General features: G+C 42.2%; 1 protein-coding gene across 3 annotated transcripts in view; it reads left to right on the top strand.

The window, feature by feature from the left end:
* Window positions 1-429: 429 nt before the first annotated feature.
* The window catches only part of LOC108088177 (inactive dipeptidyl peptidase 10), a 37,600-nt gene continuing 10,557 nt past the window's right edge, over window positions 430-27,472 (top strand). For 2 of the 3 annotated variants that reach the window (XM_017185857.2, XM_017185855.2), the window contains exons 1-7: window positions 430-898; window positions 16,601-17,306; window positions 24,396-24,491; window positions 25,571-25,685; window positions 25,760-25,854; window positions 27,006-27,133; window positions 27,201-27,412. In XM_017185857.2, the coding sequence (XP_017041346.1) occupies window positions 17,277-17,306; window positions 24,396-24,491; window positions 25,571-25,685; window positions 25,760-25,854; window positions 27,006-27,133; window positions 27,201-27,412 (676 nt within the window). In that variant the 5' untranslated portion in view covers window positions 430-898; window positions 16,601-17,276. The remainder of the gene's footprint in view (window positions 899-16,600; window positions 17,307-24,395; window positions 24,492-25,570; window positions 25,686-25,759; window positions 25,855-27,005; window positions 27,134-27,200; window positions 27,413-27,472) is intronic. The other variant, XM_017185856.2, reaches the window with a different exon arrangement.

The raw sequence follows: 27,472 nt of genomic DNA on the forward strand, positions 1-27,472 counted from the left end.
CAAATAATGGTAAGTACAACAAAAAAATTTTTTTTAAAAGGCAAATATAAAGCACCGGTTAATAAAGGAAGGTTAAAGGTTAAAACAGATTTTTGGAGCCAATCTAACGTAATAAACAAGTATTTATCAACTCGTAGGTATTTATTTTTATATATTTTTATTTCATGTAACGTTGTATTAATTAGGATTAAATGATTAAGGGTGAGTGATTTGTACCACTGTGCGCACAGCTGGTTTTTGTCGTGACGTTACGTATACGCAGTGGGTGCCTTGTGAGAGAGCGGAAATGTGGCAGAGCGACGGAGAGCGGCAGTTGCGCTCTTTGGCGCAGTTTTGTTGTTGCTCCTGGCCTGGCCGCATGAATTTTCCAGGGGTATTTCATCTGGCCGCAAATCTCGGGCAGCGTTCAGTTTCATCTGAGACGTTTGGCACAGCGGTCGATAGCAAAGGAAACCAGGCCAAACGCAGTGAAAAAATACGAACGAGGAAAGAAGAAGGCGAAAACTAAAGAAATCCTCATAGAAAAACGTTTAATTTGACCTGGGGATATTTGAAATTTTCCCAGAAATTGTCTCGGGTGAAAACTTGAAGCGTGTAGTGAACAGTGAATCGAAGAAACCGAATTCTCTTTGTCAAGTGCTGTGTTCTTTCGTGAGGAGAAACTTGAAAGTGTCCTGCGGTGACGGAGTTCTGCATTTGCCGTCGCTAATTGTGAGATACAAACTGCAACTGACAGGCGGCAATCAAGAGCTTAGCGGAAATCGGAAGGGAGACACTTGCTCCTGCCGCCGGTCTCGCTTTCCTGCCTCGCACTTCATCCAAATCCCGGGAAATTGTTCGCCTGCCAGGCCTCAAGCTGGGCGATTACCGCAAAATGACACGTGTCAGGCGCATTGTGGTGAGTCCTGCGAAAGGCTCGTCCTTTCTGCTGGCTGCTGCCTCAAGCAGCGGAATTCCCGCCTTTAAAGCGGCACACTTTAATGCCTTTCTCCCCCGAAAACAAAAACCAACCCGCACCCACAGACACACATTTTTCACCGACCGAATTTCTGCGGCATGCCTTTTTTGCCCTTTGCCTGCTTCGCCCCACCAAATTGAATTTCTCATTTTAACGCGTTTGCATGCCGACTTGCGCGAGCACCTCCCCCAACCAATTTCCCTGCTAATTTTATATTTATTTTCATTTCCCATCGAATTTCGCGCTCTTTGAACTCTGACCATTCGCCAATGGCCAATACCCCTTTGCCGCAGGAAATCATCGGGAGTTTTAAGCCCCACAGATGCTAATATTTAATTCTGAAAAAGGAAATGGCTTCTGATTTCCGACCCACCTGCCACCGGATCTCGCAACTAATGTGCTCAATTGGATTAGGGTATCCTTGGCCGAGACGTTGGTCACCTCCTGTTGCCTTTGCACGAAACTTTATTTTACGATTATTGCCGCCTGAGAAAAGGGAATGGCATTCAGCAACATTCACGTGATGTATACGCCCCGTATGTCCGTGAGGATTTGCTCCTTTTATGCGTTCGCTGGCCCAAAACCGTGAGGTTAAACTAAGTCTTATCGCCGAGCCAAGTTGGCTGCCAAAAACAGACGCCAACTCAGGGAAAGAAATCGCGCATTAATTTCCGAGAGTCCTTATCTGAGCCTTCAAGCTTGCTGGCCAACGGGCTCTTTTGGATTTGGTAGCTCAGCGGAAAAAGGGCAAAAATTTCAACAAAAACCGTGGAAAAGGGAATGCAAATGCAGCTGGTAGAGCACTCGCGGAATTTCCTCTTTTTCGGATGAATGTTCCACCTTTTAGGCTTATTTCGGGGCACCAGCTGCAACAAGGCGCAAAGGTATGAAAAAGCCAGCGCAAAAACGCGGCCCCAAAAGCGGTGGAAACAAAGGCCGAAAAAAAGAAGCGGGATGAAAAAATGTCAAAACAAGCTACTAAAGCGATTGGCGGGACTCGACGGGCGACGAGCGACGGGCGACGGGATAAAGTGAAACATGGTGAGGGCCAATGTCGAGCATACGCCGTGTTGGACACGAATTTGGGCAAATATTCCGGGCCAAGTTGATTGAACCTTGAACGGCAACTTTTCCCCCTGTCCTGGCGGCTTTTCTAGGTTATCAGTTATCCGGTTAGGGCTTTTACTTGCAGCTGAACTTTGGCTGCGGCCTCAGGTGATTTAAATAAAGCATGCAGTCACCCCGCTTCCGTTTCCGATTTGGGAAAATTAAATTTAACACAATTTATATTTCCTGCATCAACATTTTTTCAAAATAAACAGTTTATGTCAATTATTTTGTGTGGATTTGTTTAAATAATCTGATTTCTTGCTTGTGTTTTTAATAGATAATCAAAACAAATGGGTTGGCATAACAAAAAAATAAATGAATTATTGGTCTTATTTATTTCACATTAACGCTTCTTTTTATTATTTCAAAATCTACATTTTAAATTGCTTATAACGAGCAATATTTTATGAGAAAACTATTGTTTATAGGCCATTAAAGTGGTTAGAAAAACTCTAATTTTATATATTCCGAATACAGAAAATGGAAAGCAAATAGGAAAATGAATAGAGAATTTATGTGCTAACTTTCTCTGAATGACTTCTGAATGGAAATTTGTCCTAGCTTGTACAGCCGACAACTTAATTTGGCCAACTTGTGCCCAAGTTCAGCCATTAAAGATAATCAATCTGGCCTCATTATTCAAGGAGCCACTCCCCGAAGGCGTTGGGGCCGCTTTAACCTGTTGTCGGCCATTCGTTCGCCTGCGGAAAATGCCTCCGCTTTCCTCGGCAGACGCTCGCACACAAATCAAATGTAACAGGCACTTGTAAAATGTCCCTCTCGTCCCCGCCCCCTTTCGGAGGGCGTGGCCTTTGGCACAGCGCGTCACGTTTATCACAACAGGGCAATAAATTTCATTCGCCATGTTCCTGCCGCTACAACATTTTATGGTCTCTTCATTTTCGACAGCTGCAAACAGTCGGATCCGAATGTTTTTGCATACTTGACGAGCCTTTGTCAATGCACATTATTATCAAGCGGCGGGACAAGCGTTTTATTTCCTCACTTTGATTGATGGCCAAAAGCCCGACGCTCGGCTTCGTGTTTATTCGGCGTTTTAATTAAAGTGCGGGCTTGGGGGGCGTCTCAGCGTGGAAAACTATGCTACGCTCGTTGCAAGTTTTCCGCCAAGGCCGCCGGCACGCACACACGCTTCAAAAATATTATGTTTTCCGAACTGGTGCGAAGCAGAAAAACGCTTTTCCAACCCCCCAACCCCCCTTCCTTCGCTTAAGGATGTGGTGGAGACTTCTGGCACACAATCATTAGCAAAACGCTATGAAGTTGATGGAACGGATGGTTCAGCTGGCGGATGATGGATGATGAATGCGGTTTCTGCGGTTTCGCCCTTTCGTGGAGCTTATTCTTAAGAAATTCCAGTGCAAACGAAAGGATTAACTTGGCAAAGGAGCGGGGGAGGGGAGGGGAAATTTAAAATTCTCTCTCGCCAAGTTCCCCGAAATTGCGATCCCATAAAAAGTCCGTTTTAATGCGAATTTTTTGCGTTTGGCGCAAAGCTCGGCAATTACGGGCCGCCTTTTGAATGCCCAATTTGGGCCAATCTCGCCGCATTACGTATACGCACTGTCATCCACGGCACTGAATTTTAATAGCTTAGATTATGTACTAAAAAACTGAATGCGAAAGGCATTCCCTTTCCCCCGCCGCCTGCCCATTAAAGTTATGGTCGCCAGTGTCCGGTTATAACATCCAGCACAGACCATTAGGCAGGTGAATGGGTGTCTACTCCTGCTCCAGCTATTCCTGCTCTTCCTGCTGCTCCTGCTCCTTCTGGCGTTTGAAAATTGAAGTGGCAAGCCAGCGGGGTGTCAACACAGCATAAAATGGCTCTCTCGAGGGGGCGAGGGGAGCTGGGGATTCCAGAAGGATCCAGGAGGAGCAGGACAGCCGGCAGACAGACAGCACAAAAGGCTGTCAAAGGAGAGACGGACCAAAGCCCGCTCGCTGGCAGGCCAAATTGCTTTTTGTTGTATAAAAAGCGGGTAAACAGCAGCGGCAACATCAACGGCAACACCAAAGGAAGCGGCAGCCTGTCAACGGGAGCCGCAAAAGGCAGCAGCAGGTGGTGGAACAGAGATGCCCCAAAGTCGTGATCGAGAACGAAAAATTAACCTGAACAGAGAAATATAAACTAGAAAATATATAACATATCGATTTATCATCCACTTTTATGAGATTAATTGGGACCTTTTGAAACTGAAATACAGAAGTTTTATTTTCTTTGGATGTATGTAGTTAGATTAATGAAACCCATTCAAAGAAAACAAATGTATATCAGTTGATTTTTATAAATAGCGTAAGCGTAAGTTCTTATTTTTTATTAAATTGCTTTGTGAACTGAACTATGAAATAATTTATATAAATAATACTGAAAATAGAGAAACATTAAATAAATACTTCTAAGGATAAAAAAAAACGTAATAGCAACAGAACTCTCGAAAAGTTTTATTTTGGATTAGGTAGGAAATAGTTTGAATAATGTTTCCTTATTTACAATTTCAACCAATTACGTAGTAGTTACCTAAGTTCTATTGTTTTTGCACTTTGGAGTAGTCTCAGAACTTTTACTCTATAGGATGACCCATCACGAGGGCAGCTCTAAGGTTATTTAGTGGCACCAAAAAGATAGAACTGCGGATGGAAGAAGGAGATAAAAATATATTTTTTTCTTTGTGTATATATTCCACTTTTGTGGGCTAAGCTAAGCACACTTTAGTGTTTGCATCGGGCATTTTAATTAAGCTAAACAAACACACCGAAAACAATTATGTTCACTCCCACTCGCACCTGCGAAACCCCCGCCAAATGGAAGAACAAATTGTGTGCTCGGCCAAGTTGGGATTTTGTGCGCATAATGGCGCTTCACACTTCATTTCATTTCAATTTTAAGTTTTTTGTGAGCATTTTGCTTATGCCACACTTTGTGCTCCCATTTTTATTCCTGGCTGCGGCTGCCAATTATGCCGGTAAGTTGCTTTATTATACGATTGCCACAGCACACGGCTCCTCCGCTTCTCCACTCCTGCAATCCTGAACTCCTCCGAATGGCTGCCATTTCTTCACGCAATTCCCCGTAATTGTGCTCCTCGACGTCGTCTTGGTGTTGCTTTATTAAACCTTAGCATCGCAATCACCGAAATGAGCGCACCCACACGTGCACAATATATATATATATATACTCATAACATCGGGAGGATTGTGCAGAGACACCTCCGAGGGCACGTGCAACATTTGTATTTAAATTTGAATGTCTCTGCCGTCAGAGCGCTTCACCTTGCACACCGACACTCACACACACACATACAGAGAGTCCGCTTCCAGACAGTCGCAGAAACACATACATAATACATACACGTACTCGCCTCCAAGTACAAGAGTCACACACACAAGCACACACACACACACACAGCGCCTTTCACAAGAAGCAACAATTTTCACTCGAGCCAGGAAACTCTCACAAGGTTGGCCTCAAAAGTTTTGAGAGCAGCGGAAGAAAATCAAAAGATTTAAGTAGTTACAAACAGTACCTGAAAAATGGGTGGATTTGCTGATGCTTTTAGTTAATATTAATTTAAGAAAATTAGTAAGATTTAGTCTCGATTTAAATAAAGTGTGCTCATATTTCAATACATAAATTTGAAGTATAATTTAGTTTGAAAGGTTTTTCATTTATCACAGAGTTGAAATCCGAATTTCGCATTAAGTTCTTAGTCACTTCATTTTTTTTCTTCGCTTGCTAAGTAATAAAACTTATTTGTTGGCAATGGAACAACTTTTGAAATAATTTACTAGTTATTTACTCAAGTTATTCGAGTTTTATTAATGGACATTTTCGCAAGCTTAAAACTTTAGCAGAAAAAGCCAATGATAAATTAAATATCTTTGACAATCAGAGGGAAAACGTTCTTGTAATTCACTGCAAACTTTTGAGATTGAGCAATTAATCTGGCGAAATCATAAGATTTCACTGACAAACATATTTTTCTAGGCAAATGATTCTCAAAAGTTTTCTTCTGCGGAGTGAAAACTTAATCAAAGTTTGAGAAAAGTTTATGCTTGGACAAAACTCGGAGCCACCCGTTTGCATTACCTACCCACTCATCCACTTAGCCGCCCAATGCCATGTCCATTCAACCTTGCAGGCACTTCACCACCCACCGCCACCCCCCCTCGCTTTTTCACCTCCTTCCACCCCCCGCTGGGTTCTCCCCAGTGATTCCTAACATTACGTCCTGGCCGAAATGCGTTCGCATCAAACTATATAACACGTTCATATTTCTTTCGGTTCGTTACCCATTTAATATTAAAGCAAATTGCTGACTGAGTTCGTTTATCCACTGAAAATAAATGGGACTTTCAACAGGGAAAATAAATTTTTGAGTTAGGATTATAATTTACAATTTAGTTAAACAAAATGTATAAACATTGATAATGATTTATTCCAATTGCAATATAATATCGTGATTACTTATAAATTAAAACTCAAGTATTGGAGCATTAAACTAAATTACAATTTTTTTTTTAAATAAATATAGTTGATTGTACATCCAAGAAAAAGTAAATAATTTTATTGTTTTATTTTATTGTTTTTATACAACATTTGTTTCACTGTTAATACTCATATATTTAGAATGTTCGCTTGTGCAGTCAGGTAGTTTGTCTTAGGCCTTTTTGTTCTTTCTTGGGAACATTCCTAAGCCGTAACGAGCACTAAATGATATGCAAATAAAAACGTGGCCCGGGAACCTGAGAAACTGTTTCCACGTGTGAGGGAAAACGGCGAGCGGTGGACTCGGAAAAGGCAGTTAAGCAGGGAAAAGCGAAGGAACGGCTACTTAAATTCAAGTTTAAATGGTGTGCTTCATTTGAGCGGCGCAAATTGCTTGGCTGTCTGGCATATGGCAAACTTTTTGTTGCCTCGCCTTAATTAACATAATTATGACCAGAAGCTCTGAGTATTCCGAAAGTTCACCTCATCTTTTTCGGCAAAGTTCGTGGCCATTTTCAGTTTTGAGGGCCGCGCACCTGCTAGAAAAATAAAAAGGGGGAAAAAGGGAGCCAACTCGGTGTTCAGATTTGTTTTTCTGGCACCCACAGCTATTTATCTTGAACGCGAGCTCCCCTAGAGTATGCAACATAAGTACTGCTGGCTCCCGCTCACACACACACACACAGAGGCGCACACACACCGATGCACTTCGTGTTGAGTGCACTTTCCACTTTCACTTTGCGCTCGCTTGTTGACTGCTTCCCATCTCACGTTTCCCCCGCTCCGCTCCTTTTGCATCCTTCTGCATCCCATCCACTTTCATTATTTGCGTTTAGCTCACGCAAGTCTCGCACCACACACACACACAGAGATCCGCTCCCTTCCACTCACACACACACACGAGCAGAAATCACTTTTCATTGTCATTTGCGCCTCAACGTATGCTATGCATTCTGCCGCTGACTCATGTCCATGCAGTAAAAATTCCATTTCGCAGCAGTTTCATCTCCTTTCATACTCTTCAAATGGGCGTTATAGTTGGCTTATGAAGCATATTTACTTCTTCGGTTGGGGAGGGGTTCCGTTGAGCAGAGTTGGGGAGTAAATAGAATTACAAGTCAGTTTGTATTTTACAGAGTACGCAAAAGTAAAAGAATGCACTTTGAAAGAAGTAGCAATGTTGAAATCAATTAAATTGAACTAAGTTGCAGATAATGATTATGGAATATGAAAATACTATTTTTGATATTGGGGAAACTCTTTTTTATCTTTGCTTATAACCACCCCTTACTTACTGTATAAAAAAGAAAATACCACTGGATGAGCGAGCAAATTGGTAACCTATTAATAATATCGTCTACCAACCCAGTGACCGAAGGAAAATCAATAGTAAATTATAAATGGCTGTTATCGGAGCGAACCTACATAATAGTTGTCCCACAAGTGCACATGAGCTTCCACCATTGTACTATTGTGTACAAGACATTTCTACCATTGTTTATTCTTTTAGCCCGACAGCAGTTTGTGCTTACTAACTGGACACCCAGTGTCCACCTCATCCGCCTCATCCACCCATATCATCCCTCATCGGGGAACTTATGCAGCAAGTTTTTGCCATTTCACTCTTGTTGTATTTGTATCTGACACTTGTTTTTGTTTTGCTGCCGAGGGAGAGGGGCAAACAAAGGGGTTGCTGGATGGGTGTTGGGGGGAACATACAGTTTTTGTCATGTTTGTTGATTGTGAAAGTTGGTGAAGCGCTTTTTAACAGTTTTCGTGACACTTTTCCAAGCTGTGTGCCATCCATGGCCGGCCATGGCATGTATATTTTATGTATTGTTGCCGCTGGCCAAAAGCGGACAGGACTCAGTTGACGTGGCTTGGCGACCTTAATGCACAAATGACATGTTCGAGGGGAGAGCATCCGAGCTGCCTGCCAGTCATTTCCACCTTTCCTCCGCCAGCGGAATGTCTATAATGCAATTTTCCGGTCATTTTAAGCCAGCTCGGAATGAAAACTATGAATAATTTATGGGGAGCCGGAGCGAGCAACAGAAATTGGAAAAAATTATCAATCAATTGGTATTGCAATTGAAAATTATGGCTGCCGGCAGCGGGGATTGGGCGATTGGGTGGCTGCATTGTGGCTCCTCTGCGGTGCCGATTTCAACCAGTTCAACCAGTTCAGCCAGCTCAACCAGTTCCTGCCGCATTGCATGCAGCAAGGACATTGCTGAAAGTTTCCATGCCGCATTCCATTTGCTAAAGAGCCTTTCAAATAGTTTCGTTCTCGGTTTTACCTCCGCATCCTTCCGATTCCATTGAATTGTCGAACGTAATGAGTTTTTGCGGCCGGCTTATTTAGTCGCTTTCAAAATGCGGGAATTTCGATAAATATTTATTTATGGTTGCTATCAACTGCAGCCAAAGGATCCAATTTGCGCAGGTTGATGTGAATGGGGAACACAACTTCATAACTTTGAGGCAAATTAACTTTACTTAAGCTTGGTAAAATCTACCTTTATTATAAATTTCGTAAAATAAAGAGCTTACATAGTGAGCCCATTAGAAAAGTTTATGTATCATCAAATAGTAAGATATATAACAAACTATAAACTTCTCCAATTAAATTATTCTAATGATATACGGATGTACTTCCCTTGAAATAAATCTTTATTTATAGCAAATTCGAAAACAAAGCGGCTTTATTATATAATATTGTTGTTGAAACACTTCGAGTATAGACATTTATTGGCAGCCATTACTCAATCGCTGGCCATCGATCTGACTCACCTTGTCCAGATTTTCAATATGTGTGCTCGTGCAGTATTCCTCCGAAGCAGCCAGAACAAATTACGCTCCATAAACATCAATCAGCAGAGCGCCTTCGTTCAATTGAAATTGAATTCGTGAATGGCCAACTAATGGCGTATTTTCAATTCAAATCGAAATTATATTTCCCATGTCTGGATGTTTATATACATATAAATGCATGGTTAAGTTAATATATTATGGAGCTGCCAGCAATTGGAAAACATTTTGTGCTCTAATATATGTTGTTTATACTCATTGTGTTGATATCATTTCAATATTATAAGAGTAGATTAGTCGGATATATTTTTTCTTTCTTCTATAGCAGTAGGAGTTATTAGAGGGGAAAATGTTTTTAATAATTTAAATAAGTGGAGTATCAGCAAAACAAGCGCAGGGTATTTCCATTTCCCATTCTTAAATAGTTTTTCTTGCTAAGGTGCTTTTCAATAATGCTATTAATAATTTCCTTGTGTGCTTTTATTTATGGCACTCGCACTCGGGGTTCCCGCATGAATAAATAATGCTATTTAATTAAAAGCCTTTCCCTCCTACAGGGAAATGGATAATTATATGCGAATTAAATTCTCGGCCATGAACGGTTCTTAAGAATGCCTCACATTCTGATGAGATGGCTTTGTGGCACTGGATTCCCCCAATGCCCCCGACATATGTCAATCTGTCAGAGGAGAGGAAATGTCTTTGGCTGACCTCAGAGATAGATGCTAAAATCATTTCCATCATATTCTGACACATTCAGGCATTCGAGCGACGGGGAATCTTCGCATTCACCTCCATTTGCAGTATCGCAATTCTGCGGCTTTGTTTGTTGGCTTAATGTAAAATATTGTGTATGCGCCAGGTTGTACATTAAAAGCTTTTGCCGCAATAATCAAAACATTTTCTCGTTATTTATAGTTATTTTCCTACGAGAGTTGGGGCAGGGGTAATGTTATGGGGTTCTCATATATTGCCAGGTTGAGTTCAGGAATATAGAGAGTAAAATATTCACATTAAAATTGGAATGGATAGAAAATTTAGCGGGAAAAAATAATCGAAAATTTATTGCATTGTAAATTTTTATTAACAAATGGACGGGGGACTTAATCAACAAAAAAAAAGAATCAAGTTAATTATTTTTTTTTTTTTAATTAAATGTTATTTTTATATTGATTCACAAAAACCTCTTCGGATTATAGTGAAAAAATAGATTCAATCTCGCGTATTCGTGTTTTTTTATTTATTTAAATCCAATTAATTTGGCCTATAGATGACTATGAAAACAAATCCAATTCACTATAACTTCGATCTGGTGTTTATTTAGTTGTAAATATTTCAGTTTGGGAAAAGAAAACACAGAGTTCTATTTAAAAACTCTCCAATCCACTGACCTTTTATTCGGTTGTTCACAATAGGTCATCAGCACTTAAATGGCCAACGGACACGTTCCCCAAAAATTGTTTGGTCTGAAACCATTTTACATTATCTGGAATCGATCGATTGCAATTTGTTTATTGAACTTGATGAACTTTTGCTTTGGTCTTGTCTCATCCCACCTGTGTATTTTTGGCTCTTCCTTCCATTGTCTCCAGTTCTCTCAGAGCTGTTTAAACATTTCTGGGCCAGTTTATTATTGTAGAATATTTTCATGACGATTTTTACAATTTTGAGGCCGTCGTGTTTGTTTTGATAATTTTTTGGATGTGCACGCTGGAAATTCGGTTTTCTCTTCACGAGCTTTTATGTAATTTTGTTTTTTTCGCGGTCTTGACTTTTACAAGGTGAAAAATGTTCTTTGGAAATGTGTGCCATAAATTTGCACTGAAATTGCCCCCCCAAGAAAAAAAGAAAAATCGAAATAAAGCAAACAAGGAACGAACGAAACGAAAAGACAGTGACATGGACATGAAATTGTCTCTTATTCCTTGTCATTTGTCGTCGCCGCCGTCGTCTTTATTTGTTTATTTACTTTGGCCGACTTCGCTTCTAATTTGGCTTTTATGCCCGCTTTACAATTCGGCAATCCTCAGGCAGCCAAGTAAACTAGTCTCGTTTCTGCGGGCCACTTTCAGTTCACTTTCTCTGGCCAAATTTATTCCTGTTTCTGATTCTGATTCTGACTCTGCTTCTGCTTCTGCCTCTGTCTGGGCAAACATGTCGAGCATTTTGTTCGCCTCAATGGCCCAGCGACTAGCTGCCTGTTTATGGCCTGTAAGCCGACGCGTTCTGCGCCGGCCATAAAGTGTTGGCGCCATTCGGCGGAAGTGCCCGAAATCAGCAGAGATGCTGGCCAAATCAGCTGGAACATAACACACAATTTCATTCCTTCGACGCAAGTCTGGAAATAGCCTTTAACAACACTCGATTCCTGTGGGCTGTTGGCTATGAAGTTATTTTCCTGCAAGACTGATTTTACGCCAGAGCAATAATTTCTGATTAAAGATGTAAGACATTGAAAAGCATGTTAGCATACTCAGATATTACATTTTTCTCTAAGAAATGATTCTTTTTCGAACCTTTTCTAGGCTTATTTAAATCTTCTACCTAGGGCAACCGAAAATATTTCGTTTGTAGCGTTCTCAGCCTGCTTAGCTCACAAGAAGGCAACTTAACTTGTCTGACCTTTGCCGCATCACTGCCCAACAAGCACTTCAATCTCGAGACAAATCAAGTGCTGTTCGCTGGGGGCAGGCATCTAAATTTGGCATTCGGCATTGTTGCCTGCGATGTGCGGCCCAAATTTAAATGGCAGCAGATCTGGCTGTCGAGATGGCAGTGCCATCCCACTGAAGGCTGAAGGGCTCACGAGGGACAATTTATTTGGTGCCGCTTTAAGCCCGCTGCCCAGGGCCAAAGGCATTTATTATTTTTCTTAATTAAATCTTAATTTTCCTCCGCGTGCGTGTGCGGCGCTTAAAATAAATGAACGACCGATGAACGCCGGCGACCGACGACCGGCGGGCTTAAGCGGATTCCGCTGTGCGGAGTTGCAACCTCCCTGCACATCCTGCGTCCTGTGGGGCAGCAACACAATTGCAACTGCAACGACAGGCATTCAGTCTGCAGTCTGCAATCTGCAGTCTGCAGCCACCACAACCCTTGACCTCTGGCGCTACAGCGAAACCGAACCCATTTAAGTTGGGCTCGGCGGGGGCTGCGAATGCCACTAATTAAGCCTAATGGCGCATGAAACATGCGTTAAAACTAATGTGCAAGCCTCGTCGTCGCAGTCAACAAAGGGTGGCACGATGGCCTTGCCGCTTGTGTCGCTCTGGGTGGCCCAAATGGCAGGAGGCACCTCCACTTCCTCCTCCCCCCTCCTCATCCTCGCCCTCTACCTCTCCCTCTGCCTGCCCCGTTTAATGGCGGCAGCCTAATTTTATGCTACGCAATATTTTGTTGTTGAAGCTGAAGTGCTGGCGAAATGGGAGGCGGTGCCACTTTGTTGGGGGGCGGGGCCAAGCATCTCGTTAGGGAAAAAGTTTGCCACAACTAAACAGTCAATTGGACCATTTGCGAATGCAATTATTGCTTTATTGAAATGTGCTTGAAATGTCAGTCAAGTTCTGTTGAATTTAAAATTAATTTAAAAATCAATACTTTACATCACGGGATTGTTCAGCTAAATAGAATTTCCCTTCCTCTGCCATTAAAAATCATTTGATTCGAAACTATATTTAATGAGGGGAAAAAAGATTTCAACGGCAAATGCTCTCCCATCTTTTCAAAAGACTTTAAATTTAATTGCGGTTGCTGCTGCGGTGAAGGAGAATAAGTGGTAAGAGAATTTCCGATTCGATTGAAGGACCCTTTCGCATTGCAGTCGCAGCTTGAAGGGGCAGATGATTGGACCCCAGCCATTCCTGCCCCGTGCCCCACGATGCCGAACCAGCTGCGAGGCAGCTCTGAACCGACCACTAATGAAACATTATGGCTGTCGTAACCCGGCTGCCAAGTCGGACAGCCACGCCGCAAAGCCCCTAAAAACGTTTACGGCTTACGTGCAACATGGGCCGTGGTCCCACCAATAAGTGGCACGTAGCAGCGACGGCAAAAGCCACAAAAGTGTCTCCTGAAATTGCCCGGCTGCAACACGTTTATAGCGGCTGCAATTGATTTTCCAGGGCAACCGTATGTTCGAGTTTGTGGCAACAGTTCGTACATTTTGAGCAGGGGCTTTCCTTTAAAATAATCAACAATTCATGTTGCACGAATGTAGATTCGGCTCAGCGATGTTTTGCCGCTTCATTGAAGCAATAAATTTCAAATTTTTCCGGAACGCCATGAGTGCGATACGAATGATATATACTCGAGTCGCAAGAGCCATGAATCTGCCACGAATGTGTGAGTGTGTGTATGTGTGAGTGTGTGTGTGTGCAGCACTTTATGAAGCGGCCACTCTGCCTTCAACCGGAAGCGACTTACGCACGGATGCATCATGCCGGAAGTCGGGCGGAGAGCGAGAGCGAGAACGAGACAGAGATAGATATAGAGAAAGAGACAATAAAAGCCGCTGCGAGAATGCATGAATTCCCCCACACGAATGAATGTCAACATGTTGATAACAAAATACACGACCAACTTGCAGGCGAGGCTAAAAAACTTTTGCAAAATATCAGAGTGAAAAATACAAACTGCGCGGGAGGCGGAGTGCATTTTCCACCCACACAACCTGCCATAAAAGGTTGCATAACAAATTTAATTCCAACTATTAAATCATGAAAATTTTATTGTGGCACGTACATGCTTCAAATTCAGAACGAATGCTTGCAAAATATTGCAACCAAGGCCTAACAAAAAGTCACTTTAAGCTAACTGAGGCTTTCTACTCTTAATTGTGATAGATTTAATACTTTTATTTTAATTAAACAAATTTATTAAATTTCTTTAAAAGGCACTTCAGAAGAGAGAAAGGATTTTATTGGCAACGAATAAGTAAACATTGTAGTCATCATTTGTGAAAGTATTTATCATAATCAATATTATTTCAACAAAATTTTAATTTACGCAAAGTTGTATTTGATTTTTTTCCTGCATTTTGGACGTTTTAGGTAGCAACGAAATAAAAAGAAAATGTTTACCAGTTGGGTTCTTATGTTGCAAAAATATTGAGATAGCTAATACATTGTGCTTCCGTTGAAAAAATCATTCGTTTATTACACATATGCTTAATTATTGCTAATTTCTGTAGTACTGGGAAACCTGAAAAGTTGGGCTCTCGTTTAAGAATTCTTTTAATTATTACACATAAGACTAATGGTTCCCAATTGTATTAAAAGGCTCCGAATTCTCTAATGGTCAAAAGGGATTGTTGGTCCACTCCGGAATGGCAAGCGTCCAGATACGTATATGAAATTCCTGGTGTTTTACTTTTGCGGAGAGCTTGTTTTTTCAATGCTACATTGTTCGGGGAAAAATTAAAATCATTTTTATGAAAACAATAAAATTTGCGCTTGGCTGTGCAAGCGAGGCGAAATGAAACCGGGAATAAAGCAAAACAATACAGAAGGGAGCACAACAAAAAGCCCGAACAATTTGGCTACGTAAAAATTAATGAAATTTATGTTAGCTGCTATATCAAACATTTCCATTGTTCCCTCTGGGAACTGGAAACTTGCGAGGAGCGACGTTTAGGGCGAGGATTGGGTTTCCCTTACACATTTTATTTTAATTTATAGTGGTGGCCGTCGGTTGAGGTGAAAGTCGAGCGGAAAACCCCACAATGACCGAAAGTTTATGCATTGTAATGCATAATGTTCCGAGGAAGAGTGCACAGTGAGTGCTCCCTAAAGATGACTCAGGCGAAAGATGAACACTCTTCCTCTTCCCCTCCCTCCCCTCTTCTCCCGAGACTATTGTAGATTATTTGTGTGTCATTGGCTATTTAAGCCAAAGCTTCTCTTGGGGCAAAGTAAAAGTTCCAACGCTTTAGAAGATCAGGGGGAGGGGAAGGAGCCAGTTGTGAACGGTGTTTTGTGGCTTATTTGGGTGTGGTGTCATTTGTCTTCCTGGGGCCAAGGAGCTATAAAGCTGACATTCAGGGTAATTACAGTGTACGTACGGAAAATAGCTTTGTTGGCTTGGGATTATGGGGATAACATGAGCTTGTTCTTCTACAAGTTGTTGAGTCATTAGAATGCAAGACTTAAACTAAACTTTAACTACTTAATTCTTCTTCTTTGATTTCAACTATAGTTCATTTACAACGTATCTACCTTGATAATCGTTTCTAATCATCTAAATTAAGTGTTGATCCGTTTTACCTTTTCCATAATCGTTTTGCACCTCTTCACCCTCTTTAACCTTTCAATTTAATTCTTCATTAATGCCACGAACCAATGAAGCGTTCCATAATCCTCTTTCAACTGACTGCGAATGCCACTCGAAATTCCCTTCAGCCATTCCTCACCGTGCATGCATTTTGCATAATAAGCTGCTTAGAAGGCGAAAAAAAAACAGCAGGGAAGGGGAAAGAAAAACTTGCCATAACTTAAATTGAAAATGTAATGCTATTAACACTCCACTCAACCACCAGTCACCAGCCACCAACCACCAGCCACCAGCCACTCGGCACCATCCCCGCCCAAGTGGTTCAATTTGCATAGTACAACCCGGTCATGTTAAAGTGTTGAACTCCCGCGAAGCCCCCACCAAACCTTCCGCCGCATGCAACATTTTGCATAATAAACAGATTAGTTTTTGGGGCCACCTGCATGTTCTGGCCCACAACAGCAATAAAGGAAACAAAGTCGCTGCAATGTTGGCGTACATGTAATTAGAAACTTACATCACATTGCCTGCTTTTGGGCAGTGGCCTTTGTTTATGCAAATATTTAAACACTAGACTACTTAACCCACATCCAAATGCCGGAGCTGACTAACACACCACACCACACCGACTCACCAGCACACCAACACACTGGCATCCCGAAAAGTATGCAGCAGCGGCGAACATGTGTCATGTTACATAAGCACCCACTCACACACGCACGCACACACACACAGATGCGCTCGCAAGTCTAAAAGCACAACACACAGAATTGGCACTAACAACAACTACAGCTGCACGAGAACAACTACACACACACAAAAAGAAGACAACCCCCGCCAAAACAACCAGAAAATGTTTAAGCAAGAACTGCATTTTAAAATATATGTGTGTGTTTTCTCTTCTTCTTCTTTCCATTCCAACCCACTCTATTCCAATTTAGCGCTTGGCCTAAAAGTATGCTGCATCATTAGTGTCAGGGCGAGGGCTCCTCACACCAACAACTACAACAACAGCGACACCAACAGCTACAACAACCAACGGAAGAGCAGCGGAGACAAAGGAATCCCTGGCTGACTGCAGCTGGGAAAATTGAAAATGCATGCTCATTAGCAACGGCAGACGGCGAGCGGGAAAACCTAACAGCAAAAGCGCATTGCGAGGAACGAAACCAAAAGTTCCCAAGTCGAACGAACGGAGGCGAACGCCGAAAAACAACGGCCCTTCATAATTAGCAAAAGCAACAGCAACATCAACGGCAACAGCAAGAAGAAAGGCGGAAAAGCAGGAGGCGGCTGATGGGCGGAAGGACAGCTGGCAAGAGTCAAGGACGAGCTATAAAATAATTCGCGAAAGCATGGCCACGGGAAGTTACTCCAGTTATCTCGCTGCCTCAGCGAGCTGATTTCGAGAAGCGGACAAATTCGAAGCGCTCGCAAATTATCGCCGGGAAAATTGATAGATTCGATTAGCAATCTAAAAAGCAAAAAGCCAGCCGAGAACAACAGCCGGAGGCTTCTTTAATTTGTCAACCAACCAACCAACACAAAACCAACCACCACCCACCGCCCATCGGACTTCCTCGAAACCCATCGCCCTGAGCCGACAAACATCGAGTCATGCCTGAGCAGGATAATTACGATGATGAGGTAATTTCTTTTGTTGTACCCGCGAACGAAGCCCAAATCCGGCGGAAGACAGGAAAAGACAGGGAATGGGCCAAAAAATGAATATGTTTGAGCCCAAATATAATTAGGCGTAATTAATTTTAAAAACAAATATTCCCCGAAATGTGTGCGTGCGTGCCGGGTTACTCGGTTCCGATTCTTTCTTCCTGGATTCCGGGGATTAGTCGGCCATGTTCGAAGCTGAAAGGAACCCAAGCCTCGTGCCGGGATTAAAAACTTAAAATTGCCTAATGACCGGGCAAATTTAAAGGCGCCAGGAGAACACACTAGGGAATGTTGGTTAGGGAAATTGGTTAGTGAGCTAGCAGACGCCAGCTAAAGTAAGGTTTATAGATCTACAATTCTAATTAACTTTTCAGAAGCTAAAACTGTCCGAGAAAATACTTGAATCATTTTTTCAATGTTTTCTTTTTAGTACATTGTACAAAAAAGAAAGTGATTTTGAACTAAAATATTACAAAAATTAAAGGGGAAGCGATATATTAGTTTTTGTATATTTTTTAAAAGCCATTGTAACAAAAAAATCGTTAAAAGGGTTTGTGATTAACAATTTATTTACATTAATAACAGCAAAAGAAGATGCAACAAGAATAATACTCTTAAACTCTCAAGCTTTAAAAGTTAAAGAGAGAAGAAAAATTTCCAGTAAAGAAATTTATTAAGTCAAACTATTTTTGTGTTTAATTCTAAATAACTTTTATTATAACTACCATTTTGTATGCAATTCTGCATGTAAGTAAAACATGTTTAGTTTGCTTTCGGCTACAAATTAAATTAGATTATTTCAACAAACAATGTTCCAAACAATTGGCTTTGATTATGTTTCCTAACATTTTGGAGACTTAACATCCGGGTTAACTTAATTGTAGGGGATACATTTGACTTTGTTATTGCTTAATGAAAAATATATCAAATTACAATTAAATTAAATCAAATAAGAAAATTGTTTTCTACTGTCTCTCGTATGTAGGAAACTTTATGTTTGGTCTTAGGTACAAATTAAATGCGATTAATTTAGGAAATAAAGTGTCAATCAATTATCTTTTGATTAAGTTTCCTATTAGCCGAGAAACGTGACTTAATAACGTAAAATAGGTTAAGCAGGATGCATAATTCAACCTGCTAATTAAACATTTAAATATCCATAAAACCGGTGCCCTTCTGATTCCTTTGATTGGATTGCAGGGATATTACCTTCCGCAATCTAACTTATCATTAGCTCCACTCGGCTGAAAAGCTGACTAAGCTCTTACATCGCCACTTCAGCCGCGAGTCACTCTGAATTCGCCTTTGAGAAGTACTTTGGCGAGGCAGAAAAGTTCGCTCAACGACTCGTGGCCGGGAAACTTGAGTTTCCTCCCAGCCTTTTTCCCCACCTCCTCCGCTTCTCCGGCGACTCTGATGGTCAGCTTTTCGCGCTTCGCTGCGCTCTTTGCGGCGCCACGAAGTCAACTCTGCGGCCGGGATGCTAATTGAAATAAATTCCGCATGTTATTCAAATGCAAAGCGCTGACATCGCCGACTACAATTGCAAAATTGAATTAGCCATGCACCGCGTGTCGGCGACTCTATGTGCTCCGCATACTAAGTTGTCTGGAGGGGAATTCCAGCCGAGTGGGAGTGTCAAACGGCTGCGAGGATAAACAGACAGTCGAAATGGCAATCAGCCATTCGAGCGGAAATCAATTAGCCGGAATTTCCACTCCGCTGTCCAAGGGCTGACTTTTGGCAGACTAAAGTGTTGGTCATCTGTTATGGTAGCAGTTAAGTTTGACAGTGCACCCCATCTATATTAACTGTTTTGACTACGCTAATTGCGACGACAGGTGCAGCGAAGGCTTTGAATAACCAGAGCCAATACTTATTAACAGTGGGATTTAAATTTCTAGATTCAGAGATCAATTTATTCAGTGTGGCTTTAAAATGAAGGGGCACCCATATACGCACTTAAACTGAGTCAGAACTTGTTTGTTTGGGTTCGAAATACAAAAAAGTAAACAATTTATGCAGAAATAATTTAAAGTAAATTCAAAACATATTAGGTTTGCCTAGACCAAAAAAGGAAATAGTTATGCGACTACATAATAATAATCAATACAATCTCATATCTTTAGTTTAAAATCATCAACACCAGTTAAAGTTTTTCTCCCAAAAAGCATTACATTTCTTTATTGTTTGAGGGTTGATTTTATATATCAAAACTACTCATGTAATTCTCATTGTGTTTATCAACATCGTAGAAATGTTGATTTTCAAAGTCTTAGGACGAATAAACCGTATTTACTCAACCCTAAAATCATAAGGAAGACACCCCGAGGACCTGAGTCAAAATAATCACTCTTGCTTGATCTGCTTTGAGAAGTCAGCGACTGCACATCGCGTTCAATTGTGTCAGCGCTGCCATATTACATTTTATTTTGACAAATTCGGGCAACCTAACGACCGCCGACAGAAGGGACACCTGCAGGAGCGACTGGAAAATGTGAGGGCACAGAAATAAGCAATCATGGCCGTGTAATGGAAGCTCAAGTATGTGTTGACACAGAGGAAAACGCTTGCACACAGAGGCAGAGAAGGAGGGGGAAAGGGGGCAGAGAAGGGGAGGGGGAAGAAGAGAAGGAGGGGCGGAATACACGTGACAGTTATAGCAAATGCTACGCCGTTACGGCCTTGAGCTAAACTGCTGTCGACAGCAGGGCCCAATGCAATGCATTGCAATGGATGAGGAGACAGGTGGACGGGGATCTCAGGTGGGGGCAGACAATGGAACTGGCGTGCCGGAAAGCCAGACACAGACAGCCACACACATACCCACACACACACACGCACACACACCGACAAGAACCCATTGCAAGTAGCGTGCAAGGATGCAGTATTCCTGCATCCCGCCCACAATCGCCGAAGGACTGTTTATGCATTTCATGTTTGGCAGGAAGGCAGCGGGCCATAAAGATTGCCTGCTAATGTCGCCCCCAAATGCGAAGGGCAATATTGAACGAGCGGAAGGCGGCCCCAGGTGACAGGATTGCAGGAGGCGCAGGTCCTCCAAGGTTTCCAATACCCACGAACAAAAAACAAAGAGCCTCCTGCGAGGAATGCAATAAGTCAGCTCGGTAGTTTTCCATACGTTCGCTTTGAGTGAAATGCAAACATCGCTAGACAAACTTTATCGAATTTTATTCGCAGGCTTCGTGCTTATCAAAGGTCATAGGTCAGCCATGAGTTGGATAAACACAAAATACTTCCGTAGACTTTGCGGACACTGAAAGAGTTAAACAAACTTTTTGTTGTTTAAATCTATCAGTTATTATCTTACTAACATACCAAACTTTTTTAGTAGATATATTAAGAGTTAAGATTTGAAAATTTGAAAACTATTTGGGTAATAATATTTTGTTCTAATAATGAAGAATTCAAATTTAAAACAACAGGCGTTAAAACTTTATCGTTCTTTGATGTTTTTTATAAGTATTTGTACAGCTTCTTAATTCAGTAATTAATGTTATAACTCCGGAACAAGACAATGAAAATCCTTTTGAAATTACTCCGAATTATTGTTACCAATAATCATTTTTGGACATTTAATTTCAAGATGGGAAATTCAAAAGCTCGAATTCAAAGGCCACTTCACTGGTGACCTTCTTTTTGTGTGCCAAACAGATGGTTTCTAATGCGATTAACTGGGACATCTCCAATGTTGCCGAGCCAACTAGCAAGTTAATTGAAAACGACGTTTTCTCTGCCAGCGGGATCAGGACACCTCCCCTCACCCTCTTAACCCCCATGACCCCCTTAACCCCCTAAGCTCCCCTTTCCTGGCAAAACTCACTTTCCCCTTTCATTTCGCTTGGCAAATACCACGGCTGGCATCTATTTTTAATGCGCTTAAAAGTATGCAGCAAAGAATTTTAACGCTCAGAGCTTAATAACTATGACAACTTATGCAAATAACTGGCGGCTCTCCAACACCCGGCCCTTCAAAGTCCTGCCAGCTGGATCCTGGATCCTGTATCCCGGCTTCTGGCTCCTTGGTCCTTCAACTTTCTGCACTCGAGCTCCAAAGTTTGCCCAGCTCAACCGCAAAAGGCAGCTAATGCTCTCCTCGGGATTGTAGGTGTGTGTATGTGGGTCCTGGCCACCCCCTGCCCCATTCCGCCGCACATCCTTTGCATTATCCCTGCCCTCTGGCCAGCTGAGAGCTCAGAGAAAGCGAAAGTGAAAGCGAAAGTGAAAGCGAAAGTGAAATGGAAAGTAGGTGGATGTGGGGGGGAGGAAGGGAAGCAGGACTTAATTTGGTTATCCTCTGCTTTTAAGCTCGGTCTGGCCAAAGTTACCAACTGCACCCCGATGGCTCGAATTTAAACTCTGGACGGTGCCCGAAAAAGAATACTTGAATACTTCAGCAGCCAGGGCTTGCAGTGGATTAAATCTCAGGTAATCAAGTTCCGCTGTGCTGTGTGCTCTTTCCCGGTGGGAAAAACTGGTTTCCCTGTTTGCGGTCACAGGGAAAGCGAAATGATAACAATGTTGATCCAAAATCCCACGGTAATCAAGAGTCAGCTGAAACAAAGAGCAAACAAGAGTGCCAGCGAATCCTGCGAACAAACATCATTAAGTGGGAAAAGAGGTTTACGCTTTTCCAATCGCTGGCATCCGCTTTTTTGTTTCCCGGCGCCCTTAAATCGCTTTCCGCTTTCATTGCGATTTCCGCTTTTGCATTTCATTTTCATACGCGTATTTCGAGTGCCGCATTGTGTGCAATTTTGGTTACAATATTTTTGCATTCGGGCCGCAAAGTTTACAATGCCCATAAAGCAAGCGGCCTTCGCTTTAATTTATTGCAGCTCGGGGAAACCGAGATCTCTGCCAATTCGAAAATCTTGCTTAAAATCGGTGAAGTTTGGTTATTTATCGTTCACTTATTTATTGATTTATAATTGTTATTGCACTCGATTTATTACCTATTTTTGTTATGTAAAAACTGCATGAATTGGCAACTTTTTAAGGGTGAATTCGTTGCTAAAATTGAATTCTTTTTAAATAATCTAGATATTATTTTGATCAAGCATTACAAATTTTAAAAATTGCTTTGTAATGTCTTCACAACTCACAATATTATTTCACCCAAAAGTTAAGCTTAGAAGTTGTTGTTTTCCATAAATATATAAGCTGTATTTAAGACAGCTTGTAAACCTATTACCTAAAAAACGTTTACGAATATTTTAAAATTTAATTTCTTTTGGCAATTTTCTGAAGGCAGCTTAAAATTTCTTGCCAGCCGAATTTACTGCCGACTAATTTCCTCGGGCCTAATTTTCCGACTAGAAATGAAATATATTTTCCGGCTCTCCCCGGCTTAATAGCAGAGCATTAAAAATTTATTGAAATTAATAGGAAGCGCTGCTCATGTGCTCCGTTCACTCCGGTATCCTTCGAACTCCTCCATTAACCCAGAGCCCAGAACGTCAGAAGTGAACTCATTGAATTTGCGGCAGCGCGGGTCTTTGTTGAAATTGATGACTGTCATTATTTTTAATTCCTTTAGCGTTAACAGCAACTCATCAAGTTGAGTGTTTAAATTTCGTTTATGGCGGTATTTTTGCATATTTACTTGAGCCTGTGTGTGTGCATATCCTTATTCTCGGCAATCAAGCTGAGTGTTTTGTGCTCTCCTGTTCTCCAGTTGTTGTGTGCAAGTGTCCTGAGGTCTCTATTACTTGACCCCCCGGACGAGAATAAATTCAATTCAATTAGGAACAATAAAGCATACGCCGCGTGTGCCCCCAAGAAATCATTATTATTATGATTGTTTCCACGAAAATATTTTCATGCAACAGAAAAGCGGGGGAAAGTTGCCCGAAAGTTCGCAGGACTTGAGGACTCCTTTGTTGTTTGATAGTTTAGTTTACGTTGTTTTCACTTTACTCGCGGCGCAGCTCCTGTGTGGTAATAAATACTGCTGCTGGCTGCAATTTCCGAAGTGGAGGCCCACACACATACACACACGCGCGCAGGAATCCTTATAAATAAACATGCTGGCGAAGGATGCGTGTGCAGAGGTACACGTGTCCTCTCGCAATTTGTCCCCCATTTGTATGTGAGCCGTGTTATTAATTAAGATTCGCGATGTACCTGCTTGTACTAATGGCCAAAAGGGGAGTTTGGCGGGCTGAAAATATTTATGCGATTTTAATTGAGAGCCCCCGCTGTCCCTCGACTTCAGAGGATAATGAGGATAATGGCAAACAAAATTTGTGGGCAAATCGATTAGTTCCCCCTTTCCCTGACTTACGAACTCCTCTTTAACAAATTAAAATTTCCAGCATTTAAGTACAGAACAACTTAAATGATAACGCAAATAAGTACTCCATTGTCCACAAAACTAATTTGATAAGCCCAGGCATTCCGGCACGCAAGTCCTGATTAATACATTGCCATATTTACATTATCCAGCCGAGGAGCATAGTTTTATGGGCCCCTAATTAATTATTCGGCTAAGCGGCTTGTATGTGTTTGTGGGCGACATGATGGACTGTCTAGGACGAAATCGGAAGGAGCCGCTGACAAAGGACGCACTCCTCGTAAAAATCGGTATCAACTTGTGCGGGCTGCGTGAGTTTAGTTTTTGTCGTGTTTAATTTGGGTGCCTTCCCTCTTCCTTTGTTGCCTGACAACATTAAATATGCATTAAGCCCTGATTTCCAAGGGGTTTTGGCCGCTCATGTTGGTTCTATATATAATAGTATAGTATGTTCTATATGTACAAAGTCTGTGGGTAGACACAACTTGAGAGGAAGAGCGCCTATGAGCCCGCACAGAAGGGGAGAACTGAATCATCAGTTTACTAATTGCATCTTGGCCAACCAATTATTTGCGGTTCCGACGGTTTATTACGGCCTTCGTCGGCCTTCATAACTTCGGGCTAATGAGCCGCACGTGCTCTTTATGTGCAGCATTTGCATTGCATCGTTTTCCAATTAGTTTTGCTAATGTTTCCCTGCCTCTCCATTTCTTTGTTCCTTCTGACTGTTTTCTTCTGATTCTCCGCAGTTGGTCTCCAGCAATCCCAACCAGAGGAATTGGCGCGGGATCCTCATCGCCCTGCTGGTCATCATCATTGTCCTGGCCCTGATTGTAACTTCGGTGGTGAGTCTGAGTCAACATTTCCCACAGAAGGTGGGGAAAAAGAGTACAGCATGTTGTATGGTTATTGCTTAATTGTGGAAATCGGCGACACAAATGAATTTATGGGCAATTAAATGGGATTCATTGCTATTATGGTTCGCCCCATTTGCGAATTGACAATCAATGATTGGCCAATTCGAGTTGCCAAAATTGATTCGTCAAACGCACTGTGCAATTAGCCACACTTGTTTTCGAAAACAAGCCCAAAGCAATGGCCAAAATACTATAAAAACAAAACAACATCCAGCCACACAAAAACAAGATAGAGAAAATGGAATAAACACTTTCCGGCACCGAAGTTCGTACACTCTTATCAAATAACCTGCGCAAATAGCACTTCTTTTGAAATAGATAAATGTAAAATAAATAAATTAAATAAAAATTCAATTGAATCGTTTGCTAAAGTTCCAAACACAAAATTCAAATTAAATATCTTGATTTCCTGTGCACCACAATGCAAATTCCAGTTTGGTGTGCAAAGCATTTCTGTTCAGGACTAAACTGCTACTCTGCTCACTTCAAATCACCACACAATAAACAAATCCTCACGCGTAATTGGATGGTGAAAGTTTTCCTTTTTAATTGCCGAAACTCCGCCCGCCGTTCGCCAGTAAAATTTTTGCGGCCTGCTTTTGGCTGTTTGTGTAAATATTTAAACGGCATTCGGTGCGAAGGAAAAAAAAAAAAGAAAACTCGAACTGCCATTAATATTTATGTGTATTCGTATCTGTATGTCTATGTATATGTATGTACCTATATATATATTTAAGGCAATTGTGATAAATTTTTGTGTAAATACGTTACGCTCATTTTTGTCTTTTGTCTGTTTGTTTACTTTTTTGCGATTTTGTGGCTGCCTGATAAATTTACCTTCCCCACACCACCGACCATTTTCCTTTCCATTCGTTGTTGCTGTTGCTCGTGATGTTGGTGTTGATGTTGATGTTGTGTGTGTGTTGTTCACGTGTGTTGTGTCTGTCTGACTGGCTGTGTGAGTGTGCAGAAGACCACATATAAAATTTCTACATTTATCAAAAAAGGTGCTGCTCACGCCGCCCGATGAGGGGCCGCGGGTCAAGGGTCAGCGCATCAAGCTGCAGGACATCGTCGACGGGCTCTTCATGCCGCAGAACGCCAACGGCAGCTGGATAGACGGTGGGTCCTGCGCATCCCATTCGAGTGCCATGTATTCCATCTGGCAAATCGGCTTTAATTTCCGCTCTTTGCAGGCGAGGAGTTCCTCTACCAGGACCATTTGGGTCGCATCTGTCTGCTGAATGCAGCCAATCGCTCGGAACGTGTCCTCATGTCCAACGTGACATTCGTAAGTACATTTTGTCCAATTCCCAATCCCCAACCTCCCCCTCCCCCCTCCCCACAACTTGTTTACTTATTGCTTATCTCTCTGGGCAGAATAAATATTTGCCCCTTCTTATTTACGAGTCCTAGATATAGTCGCTATATAGAGCGGGCGGAGGCGGGGGGAGGGGGCGTGCCGCTAGGCAGATATCTCAAGTGTACACACTCGACTTGGCAATGTTAACTGATATTATGGCGCGCACGAAAGTGGGCGAAACAAATGGGCCCAGTTATCGTTAACCGGGAGCGGCGACTTCCCCCAAGCCCAAACCCAAACTCAAACCCAAACCAGCGATAGCGATAAAAGGCAAAAAGATTTTTATGTCAATGACTGGGTAAACACACATGGGAAAAGCGGATGGAAAGGGGGGAAAGGCTCTCTAATGAATAATGCGCGGATGGAATTGAAAAACAAACAAATAAAGGAAACTAAAGGCAGAGAAAATGAATGGCAAAAGGAGGTGGAAGTGGAATGGGGTGAAAGCCAAAGCTTTTCTTTGCCAACTTGGCAAGCGAACATTTTGAGGGCCTCGGGGCCAAAATATGCAGACAAGAAGTGTGGCAAGTGCAACAAGTGCAGCCACTGCAAGTCAACAGTTGCCAGCTGAGTGGGAAATAATTAATGTTCAGTCGAGTCCAAAGAAACACGACTGCAAAGTCGAGCAGTCGAGCAGTCGAAACGGCATAATGGCACTGCATATTCATAGTCGGTTAAGGATCTGGGATAAAGTTACTTCCACCACGAACTCAAACAAGAAATGAGCAATGAATAGCTAAATGCTAAGTGCACAACATCAACTTGCCTCTAGATTGAGTTGCTCTGTGGAGGATAATTTCCAGACTGTTTTTGCCAGCCAAATTGAGCCAGCAACTCTTTGGCAACAATTTCGGTATTCAGAGCCGTAAACAATGCCACAAATTTCGAACGAGCCAACAGCCAAACTTCCGCCATTTTGCGTGCAAATCAGAAAAGACCATTAAAATTTTAATTAAAATTGCGTATACGCAACGTGTTCGCGCACTTACAGCCGCATTGGCGGTGGCAAGCTCCTCTCAACGGTTTTCCGCATAATTTGCATCCAGCATTAAATACCACTCCATTCGCTCCACCCGCAGAAAACCCTGGCTCCATTCACCTTTACCATTTCGGCGGACAAGCGCTATTTGCTCCTGGCCCAAAACGTTGTGAAGCTCTTTCGACACTCGTATTTGGCCCAGTACACGCTCTACGACATCCAGACCAGGTGAGCTTGAAAGCAGTGTGCCATCTGGTTCAACCGTTCATCCGAAACATCTTAATCCCTCCTCCAGCGAGAGCATCAAGTTGCGCCACAGTCCGCTGCAGGATGAGTGGCCCTACCTGCACTTCGCTCGATTCACGCCCGCCGGAAACGCTTTGGTCTGGGTGCAGGGATACGACATCTTCTACCGCCAGGAGGTGCGCAGCTCGGCCGTCCACCGGATCACCCACGACGCGGTGCCCGGAGTGGTCTACAACGGCATCCCGGACTGGCTCTACGAAGGTGAGAGGATTTTTTTTCCTGATTTTCCCGGATTTTCCTGAATCAGACTGAGAGCTAAAC

The sequence above is a fragment of the Drosophila ficusphila genome, unplaced genomic scaffold (genome assembly GCF_018152265.1).
Source record: "Drosophila ficusphila isolate 14025-0441.05 unplaced genomic scaffold, ASM1815226v1 contig_607, whole genome shotgun sequence".
NCBI lineage: Eukaryota > Metazoa > Arthropoda > Insecta > Diptera > Drosophilidae > Drosophila > Drosophila ficusphila.